Source organism: Pelophylax lessonae (assembly GCF_965119305.1).
Source record: "Pelophylax lessonae genome assembly, chromosome: 6".
NCBI lineage: Eukaryota > Metazoa > Chordata > Amphibia > Anura > Ranidae > Pelophylax > Pelophylax lessonae.
Window position 1 is genome coordinate 269393141 of NC_138773.1, and position 18392 is coordinate 269411532.

Genomic DNA, 18392 nt, shown 5'->3' on the forward strand with positions numbered 1-18392 from the left:
CTGCTAAGGGTTTTATCCCCTATCTACCATATCTATTTGAGGAGCCTTTCTCTACCTTTTCAACACAGAGGAACCCTTGAAACAACTTTCTGGTCTTAGGGAATCCCTGCCTAAAATGATTATATCTACAACTCATATTATATTAGTGTGATGGCCAGTGGGAATAATGCTCCTTACATTTGTGGTCATTGGGAAGAATTAGCACCTTATAGTTAGCTAAAAGTATCAATGGTGTCAGTGGGAACTTATCCGAGAGGCAGAAACTGCTCATTGCTCTAGGAACCCCTAGCAGCTTCTGGATGAACCCTAGTTGAAAAACTCTGTACTAGAGACTACAAACTAATGCAAACGTTTTGGTTTTACAAAGACTTTAAGGGCCCTTTCACACGGGCACTCCGCATGTCCGCAAATCATCCTATTTACGGACATAATGTAAGTCAATGGCATTGCGGATGTCAGCGGAATACCATCCGCTGACATCCGATTTTCTTCCTTTCAGTTCTGTTCCGTTTTTTGGAACGGAACAGAACCCTATTTTTCCTCCGTTCAAAAAACGGAAAGGAAGGAAAATCGGATGTCAGCGGTGTCATCCGCTGACATTCGCAATGCCCATAGACTTACATTATGTCCGTATATCATCCGCAAAAGGATGGGATGATATGTGGACATACGGAGCGGATGACACAAATGTCATCCGCTCCGTGAAAAAAAAAAAAGTGCCGGAGCGGATCGCAATGCGGTCCGCTCCGTGTGAAAGAGCCCTAACTGTATCCAGTGACTGTAGTGTATAGTTATGTACGTATATATCTGAGGTAGGGTGTGGGTTGCTTTAGGTGCATTTATTTTTAATAAAGTTAAAGTGACACCTTTAAAAAAATTCTACTCAAGTATGTTTTCCTAAATGGAACTAAAGTCCTGCTGTCAAAAACTGCAGGCAGGCGGGCTCTTTGGCGCAGATTGCTGAAGGCCGGAAACCCAACAAAGGTGCTGGCGAGGGATGGGGATCATTGAAGGTGAGGGACCTTTAGCTCCACTTTAACTCAAAAACGTCTTTTCTATTACTCTCCACCTCCTCCAAATCTTCAAATTCCTTTTTTTTTTTTGCTGTCCTCTGTTGTTTGAGATGGACTATGGGATTTGTAGTATGCCTAGAGCAGTTTAAATTGCAACAACTAACATGCACTGCTCCTTCCAAATAAACAAAAGTGAGGGAGAAAAGGAGCTCATGGAGGACATTACAAGGAGGCAGAAAGACAGAGTAAAAAATAATTTTATGAAAAATAGATTACAGTGCCTTCAAGTAGTGGATGTGTATGGATTATTTTTGGAGAATAAGGATATTGTTTAATGTCACTTTAAAGCGGAGTTCCGTCTCCCCCTCCACCCCCTCCAAAAATTAAAAGTCAGCAGCCTTGCGGCTTCACGGGCAGGTCCCTACTGCGCATGCACGAAGCGTGCTGTGCATTCCTTTTGGCTCGGTGGCCGAACTTCGAAGGGAAGGAGCTGCGGCGCCGTATCCCGGAAGTGGGGAAGGGTACCTGTCAAAAACAGGTACCCGTTCCCCCCTCCCCCCTGCAAGGTGCCAAATGTGGCAACAGAGGGGGGGAGGAAACAAAAGAGTGGAAGTTCCACTTTTGGGTGGAACTCCGCTTTAACTGATAAGTGGCCCTTTAGACCAATTTACTGGTATACAGAGTGAATCCACCCATGCGGAGCCCTCCTTGGCCGCATCATCTGAACTTATCTTTGCCTCTAACTTGCCTCTTCCACCGAGATTCCTGACTTAAGTGAACCAGTTTGATCTTCTTTACTTGCTCTGCATTACAATATCTGTAAAAATATTCAATTACAAACATACCTTTACAACATAATTGATTATACAGTACAAACAAGTGAATGAAGAAATGTGATCCATATAAAAATTCTGTTTTACCTCAACTATCACAACACTGCCAGCCCAGGCACAGGGTACACATCTAAATATTAAGAAATATTTGTATTGCTGAGAAATGGCTGCAGGCAGAGTTCCAGGTAAAATAGTAATATTGTGCCTGCCATGTAATTCAAGGAATGTTGGCAGAAAGTCACAGTTGGGTAATTATCCTTCTGGCAAGAGATTCTCCATGAAAAGGAGGGTAATATAATTTAAATGGGTGTATGTTTTCCTGTGAAACAATGCATGACATGTCGTAACAGCGTTTATTAATATGGGGTCTGCTCGCATCACTGCATTGGAAATACGGTACTTTTTTTAGGCAAACACCACAAGTAGCTTTTTTTTTTTTTTTGGTGCATTTTCAGGTCTGAGAGACCTTTTGTACCTACGTAATAAGCATTTATTTTGTGTATTATGGCATGCATTCTAAAAATGCACCTAAAATTAGGAAAATGTTAAAATTAGTCTAAAATGCACAAAAATGGGTCAGTTCCCGATAGATTAAAAATATTCTGTAGCAACAAATCTAGCAAGTCTTTTCAATTCATGTAATCCCTCCTGCTCAGCCCAGTGTCTCTTTAATAGGGCCTGTAAGTCTTGGGGTAAGGATCGGTGACCATGCGACTACTGTGATTGGTTGCCATGATGGCCACATGCCGGCTACTTATGGTTAGTGGGGACTGAGAGCTGTTTTTGACAGTTCAGTCTCTGTGTTGGAAGAGCACAGTCCATGTGCTCTCAGCACAGAAACATTGGCCCGCCATATGTACGGTGTGTGATCATTAAAGCCCAGTTATTTGCTGCCCACATATGTGTTACACGGGAAGCTTAAGGAACCTGATTAATGGGCATTAATGCACAAAAATGCTGCAAATCATATACCCTATATAGCCAAACAGACACTCTTCCGAATCATGGAGTTCTGCTGTCTCCAGTTAAGGATATTGGTAAGACATCTTAGACAGTTTGGGCTTCCAACCTTCTTTCAATAACTTAGAGAAGCATGACTGAAATCCTGTATACAAAGCCAGATTCATAAAGACATGGGTTGATGAGTTTGGTGTGGAGAACCTTGAGTGGCTTGCGCAGAGCCCTGACTTCAACCCTACTGAATACCTTTGGAATTAATTGGATCTCCAGTTGGGAGTCAGATCTTCCCATCTTTCATCAGTCCCTGGGCTCTTTTGGCTGAATGAGCACAAATCTCCATAGACACACCCAAATGTTTTTTGAAAAGCCTTCCCAGAAGGGGGGGGATGATTTCAATGACTCAGCTGACTCATAGGGTGTAATGCAAGAAGGGTAGTAAAGTACAACCATTGTGCAGCACTTGCCATAAGAATAGTACAGCTTAACCAACCACTTGAATCAGTTGGTTCAGTAGGCTTTATTGTATGCCAATGGGAATGGACACCTTTCCACACTCCTCTGCACTGACACGTTTCACATCACCCAGGGGCTTAAGCCCCAAACACAGGCCGAATATCAGATGGTGCAATAGACACCGGGCAACATTCGGCCCATGTGTACTGCAGCCAGTCCAACAGACGCCAGTCAAACATACGGCTTCTGTCGAAGGGGCATGACCGAAAAATGTCTGTAGATCGGCATCTGATCAGTACCATTGGCTGAGAGCGCTGACCAGTGTGTTCTGGCGGGGGGTGTCCCTAGAAGGGGGGGGGGGGCATCCCCCTGTCAGAAAGCAATAGCTCAGCGGGGAGATCGCTAATATAGAATTGTTAGTATAGGATCTCCTCCCGAGCTCTTCTTTTTTTTTTCTTTCAGTCCTGATATTGTGTACTAGGGTTTAGGCTTAATAAAGGCCCTTAATAGGGCATCCGAATAGACTGGGTGAGGGTCCATTTCCATTGGCATACTATAAAGCTTCAAAATCACCTCATTCTTGTGGTTGGTGTGGCTGTGTTGTTGTTATGGGAAGAGGAATTAGAGGAGGACAAGACAGATCCTTGTACCTTGCCAGCACTTATGGCTGGTGGGAATGGTCCAAGAGAGCCCTGAGCAGTACTGCAAGTTGGAGTGCATTGTGTAGCACTGAAAAGCAGGAAGCAGAGCCCAATGTAGTCAGCAAATATGGCAGCACCCATGCACATATATAACTACAGACTATATAAAAAAACTGGTATTTTAAGTAAAAGTTAATCATTTGCATCAAACTGATCTATTTCATGGATATCTAAAAAAAAAACTGAAAATACTATATTTCCCTTCAAACAAACATGTATGGCCCACATTCATAGATGTGTTATAAAGGGCCTTACACATTTTTTACAGTAATCCGCATGCTTTTTATGAGGACATCCGGAATTTCTAGTTCAGGCTTGGACAGCATGGAGGGGGAAGGGGTGACCGTACACACCTAAACTAAAGCAAAACTTCACTTGCTTCAAATTATCAAATATTGGATATGCCAACCTCTTTTTTTTTTTTTTTTTTTTTTTTTACAAAAAGGGCAATAGCTTTTCTTTTTAACTTAAAAAAAAAAAAAAAAAGTCAACTGGAATTTCCTCCTGAAAAATTTGTAAGATTGTTTAGCCAGACTTATGATCGAGCAATCCCTGCCAGATACTAACCACTTAGTGACCTCACTTTTTTATTTTGCAGTTAAGTCAGTATTAAACTCAAAACAAACATTTATTATATTGCAGCTTGTTGTTGTTGTTCAGTCGTCTAGGCGTGTCCAACTCTTCGTGACCTCATGAACCATAGCATGCCAGGCTTTTCTGTCCTCCACTGCCTCCCGGAGCTTACTTAAAGCGGTAGTATAGTCATTTTGTTGACTTTTACCTACAGGCAAGCCTATAATAAGGCTTACCTGTAGGTACAATTAATATCTCCTAAACCTGCACTGTTTAGGAGATATTTGACATCATCGCGGCTCCGGCAACTCACAGCGCCGGAGCCGCCAAACCCGGAAGAGACGCAGAGGGATCATGTCCGCTCCCACAGCGGTGTCCGGGGGTCCGTGTCGGGGCTTCGTTTTAAGGTAAGTATTTCATAATGCATAAGCTCATTATGCCTTTGTCTTGCAGGGTTTTTTTTTTTTTTTGAGTATACAACCGCTTTAACTTCATGATCATTGTTTCGATGATACTATCTATCCATCTTGTTTTCTGTCGTCCTCTTCTCCTTTTTCCTTCCATGTTTCCCAGCATCAGGGTCTTTTCCAATGAGTCCTCTCTTCACATTAGGTGGCCAAAGTATTCTAGTTTCAGCTTCAGGATCTGTGCTTCCAGTTGATATTCAGGGTTGATTTATTTCAGGATTGACTGGTTTCATCTTCTTGCCATCCAAGGGACTTTCAAGAGTCTTCTCCAACACCATAGTTCAAAAGCATCAATTCTTCAGTGTTTAACCTTCCTTATGGTCCAACTTTTTCAACCATAGGTTACTACTGGGAATACCAGAGTTTTGACTAAAAGGCACTTTGTCAGTAGGGTGATGTCTCTGCTTTTTATAGTGTTGTTTAGGATTGCCATTGCTTTTCTCCCAAGAAGCAAGTGTCACAGTCTGCAGTCTGGTTGCAGTCACCGTCTGCCGTGATCTTGGAGCCCAGGAATATTGTAGCTTACCAATTCTTAAATGTAATGGCTGCATTTGTTTTCTTTTTTAGGCTTTCTTTCCTTTATTTTCATCTGGTGATACAGCCAGTAAGTGCCCATTCACACTACCGCGACTTGTCAGGCGACTGGTCAGCCTGACATGTGGCCGGTCCATGCAGTGCTACGGGAACCGTTCTAATAGGAGCGACTCAAGTCGCTCCGACTTAGAAAATTGTTCCTGTACTACTTCGGGGCGACATCGGAGCGACTTGCATTGACATTCATTATATGAAGTCTGTGCAAGTCGCGCTGAAGTCGCGGTGCATGCGACTTCACAGGTCGCCCCCGAAGTCGTGCCGAGGTGGTGTGAACCGGCACTAAGTCTGTTGTTTTTTTAACAGAACAAGCATTCCTTCAAATGTAGCAGTCAGAGTGTTGAGATAAACAATTTACTGCAGTTAGGGGTGCTTACAATAACCAGATTTTATTTATTCGTGTAAAATCTTTATTCCAAAAGAAAAAAAAAACCTGTTCCTGTAACTGCTTGTATAACACAGTGAGGAGGTTCCGGCGGCAGCGCAAGGCAAGGCACTGGCAGCAAGCATATGCCAGCCCAGCCAGCAAGCCAAGCAGCACCAGCACTAATTTTTATTAATGCCATGGGATTAATTTGGGGGTTCATTTTTATTAATGCCAGGTGGGTTAATTTTTATTAATGCTATGTGGGTTAATTTTTATTAATGCTATGTGGGTTCATTTTTATTAATGCTATGTGGGTTCATTTTTATTAATGCTATGTGGGTTATGTGGGATATAATAAACAAATTCGATGAATTAATTGTATTGCACGTACACACACACACACACACACACACTCTCTCTCTCTCGCAGTTTACAGAAAAAGCATATACCTGGTGAGTAAAAATGCTGTCCCCCCCAGATTTGTGTGGGTTCCTACACCCTTCCCCCTGTGCTCCTTCATCCAGAGTGGGGGCACTCTAATACAGGAGGTCTGTTACTGGACAGATAACCAGGTGAAAACAGAGGGGACAAAAAGCCTTAAAAAAAGAGGAAACTAATGCAGCCACCACATCTAATGATTGGTAAGCTGCAATATATTCCATTTTTAGTTTTGGGTTTAATACTGCTTTAAGTAATAAGGCTTGGTTCCCAGGACGTGATCACTCTCAGGCTGCATTCACACCTCCAGATTTCCCGCGATTCTGCCTGTGATTTTAAAGCGCCGAGGTGACAAATGGCAGAACATTTGAGATGCCATTCATTTAAATGTCTCCTAATATCACAGGGCGGTTTTGCTGCGATTGCCACGCTGCAATTGCGGCAACCCGTATCGCGGAAAGCTTCTCGCCTAAAAAAAGTTCAGGTGCTACTTTTGAGCAACTTGCTGCATGCGATGCGGGTTGCCGCGAATTTATTGCTTGACAATCATGGCAGAACTGCACCGCAATTTTAGGTGCCATTCAAATAAATGGCATCTGAAATGTGCGTTCGGCAATTTGTTATTCGCACCCCGGCGCTTTGAAATCGTGGGCAGAATTGCGACGAATCTGCCCACGATTGAAAGCGCCTAGGTGTGAATGCAGCCTCAGTCTTGACTGACAGAGCTTCCCTTCCTTCTGCCAATGAGAGTGCTCCTTTGCAGGGAAATACAGGAAGCTGATATCAAGACAGATTCAATTGTATATGTACAGTGTATATACAGTATATATATATATATATTTTTTTTTTTTCAACGATTTTTCATAAGTGGAAAAAAAAATTATATATCTGCCTGCAGTTCATTTGTGTAGCAGTTACATAACCTTATGTGCATTTTTCTGGAGGAAAAATCAACATCTCAGCACAATATATGAACTTCTTTCTGTCACACAGGAACACATTCTATGGGCTGTAGAAATGCATGCTTATAATCTCAGTGGAAAAAGCTTTAATCACATTCTCTCTCTATATTTGGGCACATAGTAAGTTATAGAAGGCATTGCATGCACTCCTGTGGGCTACACTTTTAACGCTTTTGTGTTCATTATTTATTGTAGAATTACACCAAGCTCATACCTGGAGCCACAGTTGGACTGCTGAAAGACGACTCCAGAAACATATTACAGCTGATTTTAACGGCATACAAAGTAAGGTTTATACTTATTTACCGTACTTACTTATTTAACCTCCCTGGCGCCGCTGGCGGTATGATTATGTCAGGAATTCTGTACCAAAAGCGGTACAATTTTTTTCATGGAAATTTGGCGTTATGTATTATAGTGTAAAACAATAAATTATTGTCCGCGCTGTGATGTATAATTTAGTGACAATGGGGAATAAGAACGATATATAAAAAATCTGAAGCTGCTGCTCACTAGGTGAAATACCAGAAAAAAACTGTAAACATAAATAGACAGCGCTAACAGGTGACAAAATATAAATAAAATATAAATATATATAAAAATGCTACAAAGATTAATCGGTGCTCTAGAAAATTGATTAATATAGCCAAAAGTGCATTCATAAACAATGAATATACTGTATAATAAAGTGCTATAATTAGGTGTCCATAATATGACCATTAAAGTGCAGAATAGTTTGTTAAGGTGCAGTCCAAAAAATTGTTTCTTCAACAGAAAACTAAAGTGCCAAACAGGTGCTCAAATCTATAAAGGTGCCCAAGTCATCCATCCATCCGTTCGAGGGATATCTCATATGCTTGGGTGGCTGCATTGATCCTGTGATCCGATTAAGGAACATTATATATGTTTAAGGCTCATTTTTACCCAAAGTCTGGTGAGTGCATCCCCATTGGGGGTCTTTTTTCCTGAAGAGCACTTGGGCACCTTTATAGATTTGAGCACCTGTTTGGCACTTTAGTTTTCTGTTGAAGAAACAATTTTTTGGACTGGCGTGCTTCCACCCCTCCTTGGCAGCGGGGAAGCCGATGCACTGGTCAGGCGGTTCCGATTGCGATCGCTCCCCGCTGAGAGAGAAGGACGGTCGGCTGTTGTAAACGCAGCTGACCGATCTTCTCCCGGAAATGATCATAGAGCCCATGTGATCCTTCTATATAGGATCACATGTCTCTATGGTCATTTCAGAAGTTACGCCCCCCACAGTTAGAATCACTCCCCTAGGCTCACATTTAACCCCTTGACCACCCACAGGGTTAACCCCTTCCCTGCCAATGGCATTATTACAGTAACAGTGCATATTTTTAGCACTGATTACTGTAGTAATGTCACTGGTACCCCCAAAAGTGTAAAAAATGTCAGGGGTCTGATCAGTCCTCGGCAATGTCGCAGTCCCACAAAAAAACGCAGATCGCCGCCATTACTAATAAAAAAAAAAAAAAACAATAAAAATGTCATAAATCTTTCCCGTAGTTAGTAGACTCTGCGGGGAGCGATCGTGGGTGCCCAGCAGCAATTGCGTCCGCCGGTCCCATGGATCGGCATCCCCGCTGCCTAGTGGGGGCTAGAGTGCGCCAGCAATGGCACGCACTTGCCCCCCAATACCACGCGTGCAACCGATGTAGGGCTACCTCATTTCGCGCAGGCGAGCCAGTCTGCCACAGTAAAACTGCGGTGGACGGTCAGCAAGTGGTTAAGTAAGGCCAAATTATTAATGTAGCATTTACTTTCTGGAATCCATCTTCCCTTAGCTCAAGCGTGCATGCAGGAGAGTGTGCTTAGAGGAGAAAACCCCTCGTCCTCTCCTGAAGACTCCTGGGTAGAGTTGAGCGGACACCTGGATGTCCGTGTTCGGCGGGTTCGGCCGAACTTGAAAAAAAAGTCCGGGTCCGTGTCCCGGACTTTTTTCGAACTTTACCCGGACACGAACCCCATTGAAGTTAATGGGGACCCGAACTTTCAGGCACTAAAATGGCTCTAAAAAACCAATGGAAAGGGCTAGAGTGCTGCAAATGGCAGCAGAATGTAGTTAAGAGCATGGCAAGTGCTCTTAAAAAAAAATCCCCTTTAAATTTGTAATTTTTAAATAGCAGATTAGAACAGCAATCTGTAGTAAAATATAGCTGAACGCTGCACACAACAGACTGATAAAAATATATTTGTTTCTCCCTCCTCCTCCTCCTCCTCCTCCTCCTCCTCCTCCTCAGTGGGCTCAAGTGAGGGCAAAAAGATCATTCACTGCACCACCCCCCACACAGCAAAATCGATGTAGATCGCTAACGGACGATTGTTCTGTCCTGTGTCTCCTAATCTCTCCCTGCCTACTCTCTCCAGCCTGTCCCTAAAATGCTCAAATATCTTTCCCTGCCTACACTCCGACCTGTCCCTGCATTCTTTTCAGCACAATGTTGTTTTTCCCTGTCTGTCCCTAATCAGCAGCAGCCAGCACCGTTATGATGTGTGCTCTCTCCCTACACTACAGCAGACTGACGCACCGCGCTGTGTCTCTCGAGCTTATAAAGACCTGGGTCACATGCTTCAGCTGGCCAATCACAGCTCCTAATACATTAGTAGGCATGGCTATGATGGCGCACACCAGTTAAACGCTTGTTGATTGGCTGTTGAAAGCCCGCCATTAAAAGCGCGCCATTACATACAAAACAGGAAATAAAATTACCGAACACGGATTTTAAACCCGAACATACAGTAAAGTTTTCGGGTCCGTGTCCGGGTAGCAAAAATCCAATTATCCGGTACGGACCCGAATAATACAGTCCGTGTTCGCTCAACACTACTCCTAGGATGTTTGAGATCATTTGGATCAACAAGAAATCAGTGAAACACAAGTGATCAACAGTGCAACTCTATAAAGGATAGGTTTAAATAGCAGTGTCCCCCTTTCACAAGGAAAGCAATGAGGAAAATCTCCTTATTGGTGACACTGAAAGCAATATTGTCTTGGCAGGGTTGCTAACACTTTCATACTCTATTACAAAACTAAGCTTAAAGCGTCTCGTCAGTCATTTTTTTCATCTTTCCATTTATTAAATCTTCTGCCCTTGTTGTTTTAACTTTGGATAGTAAAAGATTTTTTTTTCTGCCAGTAAATACCTCATACAGCCCACTTTCTCTTTCTTGTCTGGTCATTAGCCTCGGCTAATGACATCATGCACAGCTCTCTCTCTTTGCCAGCAAGGGAGGGGTGAGTCATAGGAGAGCCAATGAAAGCTGCAGAGTTGGAGGGGGCTGAATGAGGGTGGAGATAACAGGAGACTGCAGAGATTCATGTGTATTCATCCACAGAGGAGAAATGTGCAGGCAAGCAGTGGTGTGAGTGTGTCAGTTACCTTGGTGGAGGCCGAAGTGCTGAGAGGGCTTCCCTTGCAGCTCGGTGCGGATCACCCCTGGTGGTGAAACAGGAGATGACACGTCCCAAGGAGCACTGGATGCGGATGGATCCCAGATGGATGGATGGATGGTGATTCAGGACCGCTTCCAGGAGATCTATAGATGCTCAGAGAAAAGAGACAAAGGTTAATGCCAGGCCGAGGGTCATACACAGATAATCAGTCCGAGGAGATGAAGGTACAGAGGGCCGCACAAGAGAGAGAGAGTCCGTGGGATCCAAGCCAAGGTCGGCACACAGGAGATCCAGCAGAGGTGTCTTTTAGAGTAAGGGGTGGTCAGGCAAGCCGAGGTCAAACGAAGGAGAGATGCAGGTAAGTCAAAGGAGCTAGCCGGGATAAACAGGAACAACAGGCAATCGAACAGGTCACGGGTACAGGAGCTGATGATAAACCAGCACTGAAGCACAGCCAGAGAGTGTCTTATATAGGGCCAGGGCTGGGGAGATGGGCGTGGTGACACACCTGCTCTGCATCCAGCATTCTATTGTTGCTGAATGCTGATTCCTTTCCTGACAGTGCCCCCCCCCCCCCGAGGGGCAGCCTCTGGATGCCCTCTGACCATGTTTTTCCGGAAATTTGCTATGAAATTCTCTCAGAAGCTTAGGAGCATGGATATTACCCAATGGTTCCCAGGAATTGTCCTCCGGGGGGTATCCTTTCCATTTAATTAAGTATTGAGTGCGATTGCCTCTCCGTCGGCAATCTAAGATAGTCTCAATCTCAAATTCAGGCTCCCCTTCCACTGCAACTGGAGGAGGTGGTACCTCTTCTCTCCCCGGGTATGGGCTCGGTATTGCGGGCTTCAGTAGCGAGGCATGAAACACCGGGTGAATTTTGAAAGAACCGGGCAAGACTAATTCAAAGGCCACAGGGTTCACCACTCTCTTGACCTCGAAAGGACCAATGAATCTTGGCCCCAACTTCTTGGATGGGCAAGAAAGTTTTAAATTAGTTGACGAGAGCCAGACCTTATCTCCCACCTTGTGTGCAGGGTTCACCTTCCGTTTGAGGTCAAAGAATTTCTTATAATCCTGTTGGGCTTTCTGAATATTGTCCTGTAGTAACTGAAAATTAGCTTTAATGGCAGCCAGACGATCCAGGACTGCCGGAACCATGATTTCCTGGTCCAAGTTGGGCAAGAAAGAAGGATGGAAGCCATAATTAGCCCAAAACGGGGTTTGGTTGGTTGCGGAGTGTACAGAATTATTGTAAGCGAATTCTGCGCATGGGAGCAGGGAGACCCAGTTGTCCTGAGAGCTGGTGCAAAAGCATCGGAGGTACTGTTCTAGAGTTTGATTTGTTCTTTCCGTCTGCCCGTTGCTTTGTGGATGGTAGGCAGAGGACAGGGACACTCCAACTGCCAAGGCCTTGCAGAGCTCCTTCCAAAATCTAGAGGTAAATTGAACGCCTCGGTCTGATACTATATTATTCGGAAGTCCATGTAACCTGACCACCTCTTTGATGAATGCGTTGGCTGTTTCCAAGGCAGAAGGAGTGCCCACCATGGGCAGGAAATGAGCCATTTTTGAAAGTCGATCTACGACTACTAGGATGGTGGTAAACCCTTCTGAGGGCGGTAGTTCAACTATAAAGTCCATAGATAAACCTTTCCAGGGCTGCTCTGGAATCGGTAATGGCCTCAACAGGCCCCATGACTTGACTTTTGCCCCTTTGCTCCGTTGGCACGTAATGCAGGAATTCACATACATTCTGCAGTCCTGGTGCAGTTGAGGCCACCAAAAGCGGCGTTGAATAAGTTCGTAGGTTTTTCTCACCCCAAAATGTCCGGCAAGTTTGTGGTCATGAAAGGTTTTGAGGACCATCAATCTCACTTGTGCGGGAACAAAAATTTTTTCCTGGTACCAGAGGAGTCCATCCCGTTTCTTTAGAGACTCTGCTTCAAGTCCTGTACATTGGGTAGAGGCTTGTTGAATTGAGGTTTGTAGGTCAGCGTGGATCAGGAAAAAGTTTTGAGCTGACAAGATGGTATTGGGCTCCGTTGTGCTGGGAGAGTCTGGAAACATCCGGGACAGGGCATCCGCTTTTCCATTCTTCGACCCTGGCCTGTAGGTGATATGGAAATTGAAGCGTGAGAAAAATAAAGCCCACCGGGCTTGCCGAGGTCTTAGGCGTCTAGCGGCCCTGAGATATTCTAGATTTTTGTGATCCGTGAATATCATAATAGGGTGCATTGCACCTTCCAGCAGGTACCTCCATTCTTCTAAGGCACATTTAATGGCCAGGAGTTCCCGGTCCCCCACATCGTAATTCCTCTCTGGGGGTGACATTTTCCGAGAGAAGAACGCTACCGGATGTAGTAAGGCCTTTGGGCCTTGTCGCTGGGACAGGATAGCCCCTGTGGCTACTTCCGAGGCATCCACTTCGAGGATGTAAGGTAAAGCTGGGTCCGGATGTTGGAGAATAGGTGCGGTCACGAACAGGTTCTTTAACTCATCGAAGGCTGACTGAGCCTCCGGTGACCAGCGGAAGCGGATCTGCTGGCGCGTAAGTTGGGTGATGGGTGTAATAATTGTTGAAAACCCCTTCACAAACCTTCTGTAAAAGTTAGCGAAACCCACAAATCGCTGAACTCCTTTTTTGTCTGTGGGGGCTGGCCACTCCAGAATTGCTTTCACCTTCTGCGGATCCATAGATACACCCCCTGTTGAGATAATGAGCCCTAGGAACTGGATGGACTCTCTCTCAAATTCACACTTCTCCAGTTTCACATAGAGCCCATGTTTCCTCAGGGTGGCTAGTACTTTCTTAACGTGGATCCGGTGGAGTTCCAGAGTGGAAGAAAAGACCAGGATGTCATCTAGGTACACAATTAGGAAGTTGTCCAGAAACTCTCGAAAAATGTCATTCACCAAATGTTGAAAAGTGGCCGGGGCGTTACACAGCCCGAAGGGCATGACCATATATTCGAAGTGGCCAAACCGGGTCCTGAATGCTGTTTTCCACTCGTCCCCCTCTCGGATGCGGATAAGGTTGTATGCCCCTCGGAGGTCTAATTTAGTAAAGACCCGGGCAGTCCGAAAGCGCTGAAACAACTCTGGAATCAAAGGGAGAGGATAGCGGTTCTTGATGGTCACCTTGTTGAGCTCCCGGTAATCAACGCAGGGTCTTAATGTGCCATCTTTCTTCTCAACAAAGAAGATTCCAGCACCCGCTGGAGAGGATGAGGGCCTGATGAACCCCTTTTCCAAGTTTTCATTGACATAGGTTCGAAGAGTTTCCAATTCCTTCTCAGACAGGGGAAATATTCTTCCGAAAGGGATCTCTGCCCCTGGGAGAAGTTCAATAGGGCAGTCGTAGGGCCTGTGAGGGGGTAAAACATCAGCCTTTTTCTTGTCAAATACATCCCTAAAGTCCCGATAAGCTTCAGGAAGGTCTTCAAGGGGGTCTGGGACCGGCTGGACGGCTAGACAAGCGGCAGGGGCATTGGGTCCAGGAGGGAAGCAGTGATCCTGGCAGTATTTGGATGAGAAGGAGATCTTCTTCTTTACCCAATCAATTTGGGGATTGTGAGCCTGGAGCCAAGGTAGGCCTAGGATTACCGGGAATAAGGGAGAGGACAAGACATCGAAGCGGATGAACTCTTGATGGCCCGGGGTTGTGATAGTAAGAACCGGATAGGTCTCTTTGGTCACGGGTCCGGAGCTAGGCAAGGACCCGTCGGCCAGAAAGACTTGAAGCCGTTGCTCCTTAACTTGCAGGGGGACTCCTAGTTTCTTAGCTAGAGTGCAGTCCAGGAAACAACTACAAGCTCCGGAGTCAATAATTGCCGTCAGCTGGATCCTCTCTTCGGCTACCTGTAGGGAGACAGGAAGGGTAAGGTGAGCAGGGGACGGCTCAGAGACCTGACAGTTCAGAACAGACCGTGAATAGCACTTACTAGGCCTCACAGGACAGTTGCGGAGAAAATGGCCAGGAGCTCCACAGTATAGGCAGAGGTTCGCCTGGCGGCGACGTTGTCGCTCTTCGGGGGTTAGGGAGGAACGAATTAGCCCAATCTGCATGGGTTCACAATCTGCAGAGGCATTGACAGCTGGTCCAGGAAGAGGAGAGGCAGCAAATGGAACCTTAGGCATGACCCAAGTAGCTCGAGCCCCCTGGAGGCGTTCTGAGCGTCTTTCCCGGAGACGCCTGTCCATCTGGATGGCAAGGGAGATTAAATCTTCCAAGGATGCTGGTGTCTCTACTCGAGCAAGCTCGTCCTTTAGAGCTTCAGAGAGGCCATGTCGGTACTGATACTTCAATGCTGCCTCATTCCAGTCCGTGTCAGCTGCCCACCTACGGAAATCTACAGTGTAGTCCTCGGCCGGGCGTTTGTTCTGTTGTAGGGCATGTAAGGCAGACTCTGCGGTGACCGTGTGCTGGGGATCTTCATATAATTGGGCCATAGCCTCAAAGAAGGAGCTTACGGAATTTAGGATCGGGCTCTTCTGTTCCAGGAGGTTGTGTGCCCAAGTCTGAGGTTCGTCAGCCAATAGGGAAATTATAAACCCTACTTTAATGGATTCAGAGGAGAAGGTCCTGGGCTGGAGAGCCAGATATAACAAACAGGCATTCTTGAAGGCCCTGAACTTCCTTCGCTCCCCACGGAAGCGTTCTGGCGTGGGCACCCGTGGCTCTGGTGGCGGAGCTGAAACTGAATGGGTGGAGCTAGCTTGATCCGGTTGGGACGGAGCCGGTAGCGAGCTAGTGGCAGGCTGAGTAGGGTCCGTCGGGGAGGAGGAGCCGGCTAGGTTAAGTACCCGACCTTCCAGCTGGAAGTAACCATCTTGTAGTCTTTGTACGGCCTGGGTCAGGGCTGAAACCTGTTGGCACAGAGCCTCGAGCGGGGAAGCACCTCTGTCGGCCTCTGACATGGCTGGTTTATGCTGTCAGTTACCTTGGTGGAGGCCGAAGTGCTGAGAGGGCTTCCCTTGCAGCTCGGTGCGGATCACCCCTGGTGGTGAAACAGGAGATGACACGTCCCAAGGAGCACTGGATGCGGATGTATCCCAGATGGATGGATGGATGGTGATTCAGGACCGCTTCCAGGAGATCTATAGATGCTCAGAGAAAAGAGACAAAGGTTAATGCCAGGCCGAGGGTCATACACAGATAATCAGTCCGAGGAGATGAAGGTACAGAGGGCCGCACAAGAGAGAGAGAGTCCATGGGATCCAAGCCAAGGTCGGCACACAGGAGATCCAGCAGAGGTGTCTTTTAGAGTAAGGGGTGGTCAGGCAAGCCGAGGTCAAACGAAGGAGAGATGCAGGTAAGTCAAAGGAGCTAGCCGGGATAAACAGGAACAACAGGCAATCGAACAGGTCACGGGTACAGGAGCTGATGATAAACCAGCACTGAAGCACAGCCAGAGAGTGTCTTATATAGGGCCAGGGCTGGGGAGATGGGCGTGGTGACACACCTGCTCTGCATCCAGCATTCTATTGTTGCTGAATGCTGATTCCTTTCCTGACAGAGTGTGTGTGTGTGTGTGTGTGTGTGTGTGTGTGTGTCTACCTATGTGTATCTGTGTTTGTGTGTATCTGTGTAAATCCAGACAGCAATGTGAACAGGCAGCAGCTTCAGCTGCCCACAGTTAAAATGGCTGCAGCCAGACATAGTGGAGGGAGATTTCTTCAGCATATTTGGCAAGTACAGAATCACAGTACATATAAAATAATATGCAAAGTGGTTGGAGGGAAGCCTCAGAGTGGCAAATATGTTTTTATTACAAATTATGTGAGCAGACTCCAGTTCCTCTTTAAAGTGGTTTTTAAGTCTCACGTTTTATATAAAAAAAAAAAAAAAAAAAAAAAACACAACAACAACAAATATGTTTTAAAGTGAATAGTAAAGTGAGTTTTTCACTATTTTTAACAAATATGTTATACTTACCTGTTTTGTGCAATGGTTTTGCACTTAGCAGCCCCGATCCTCCTCTTCTTGGGTCCTCCGCCTACGCTCATGGCCCCTCCCCCCTTCCAAGTGCCCCCATTGTAAGACGCTTTCTATGGGGGTACTCGTTGTGTGTGCTCGCTCCCATGCCAGATCTTTGTGCTCATAAGACACACAGAGCACGGCTTGGCCTGCCTTCCACTCCCTCCCCACTGCCTGTGATTGACAGTAGCAGGAACCAATTAGGAGAGAGAGATCTGAAAGAGCCTTCTGCTCTCATGCACACTGCTGAATCAAGATCAGACTCAGGTAAGTATTTAGGGGGGCTAGTGGGGACTGAGCTACTTGCAGAAATCTTTTTTTTTTTTTTTAATCTTAATGCAGAATTTGCATTAAGTTAAAAAAAAAAAAAAAAAATCTTCTGCCTTTTCAGCCACTTTAAACAAAAATGTAATATATATTTAGCTTACAAGAACTTAGATGTGGTGGATGTATTTGTTTTCCTTATTTCTTCATGTGATCCTGCCAATGACTCAGCTCCTGTCTTAGGGTGACAACGCTCACTCACTGTACTGTATGTATGGATGGAGGAGCTGCATTGTCCCCATAGGTCAGGAAGTATATTAGGACTACAGAACATCTGCTTCTTCCCATAACATGGAGGGTTCTGTAGTTCACAGAGGTGGACTGGGAACAATGCTAACTGACAGGAGCACAGAACATGACTTTATCAGCTCACTAGAATTCAGGTCAACATGTATTTTTAAATAAGCAGAGGTTTTTAACACTCTATTTACCAGACCAAACATGAACAAACACATTTATAATTAGGGTTTATATACACTTTAAAGCATTACTAAACTTATCTAGTAAAAAAACTGCAAGCAGGCAGTTTTTTATTGCGGAATAGACAGGCTATGTTTATTCGGCAATAACAAACACTTACCTGACAGCTGACAGTCTTCTATTGAATAAACACTAAGCTGTGCATGCGGAGCTCACCGTGCATTCCCAGAACACTTCGGCTGTGCTAGGAACAACTGACACCCGTGCACTTGTGCGGGATGGCATTATTCTCCCAATGGCCAAATAAATGGCTGAAAACAAAGCACCCAGAAGTAGCCAGGGACAAGATGACAGCAGTCGGTGAGGAATGTAATCGCTGCATCGCTGGAATGTGGAGGTGAGCATTTTTAGTTTATCTTTAAATTACGTGCTCTGCTAATATATTTACAGAAGGGTTGCACTGATACCGAGTATTTGCACAAGTACTCCTACTCTGATACCTGAATGCTCTGATACCTGAAACTAATACCTTTGTGTTGCGATTTGCTATGGAGCACCGATACCTTTGCAGTGTGATTTGAGCCTGTACAAAATGAATGGGTTTAAATCACACTGCAAAGAATCACATGCAATTTAAACAGGAATGCAGTGCAAATCTTGTCCAAATTGCATGCCGTGTCCCACACCGCTCCTGTGTGAACCCAGGCTTGTCATAGTGACTTCAGCCTGGGTTCACACAGGAGTGGTGCGAGAAACTGCATGCGACTTGGACAGGAATCGCACCGCATTCCTGTTCAAATCGCATGCAATTCTTTGCAGTGTGATTTAAACCCATTCATTTTGTATAGGCTCAAATTGCACCGCAAAGGTATTAGCAGGGCCGCTGATAGGGGGG

General features: G+C 45.4%; 1 protein-coding gene across 2 annotated transcripts in view; it reads left to right on the plus strand.

Moving 5' to 3' along the window:
• The window catches only part of ITGB6 (integrin subunit beta 6), a 207650-nt gene that overhangs the window by 127757 nt on the left and 61501 nt on the right, over nucleotides 1-18392 (plus strand). For both annotated transcript variants that reach the window (XM_082261028.1, XM_082261027.1), the window contains exon 9: nucleotides 7554-7643. In XM_082261028.1, coding sequence (XP_082117154.1) covers nucleotides 7554-7643 — 90 coding nt within the window. The remainder of the gene's footprint in view (nucleotides 1-7553; nucleotides 7644-18392) is intronic.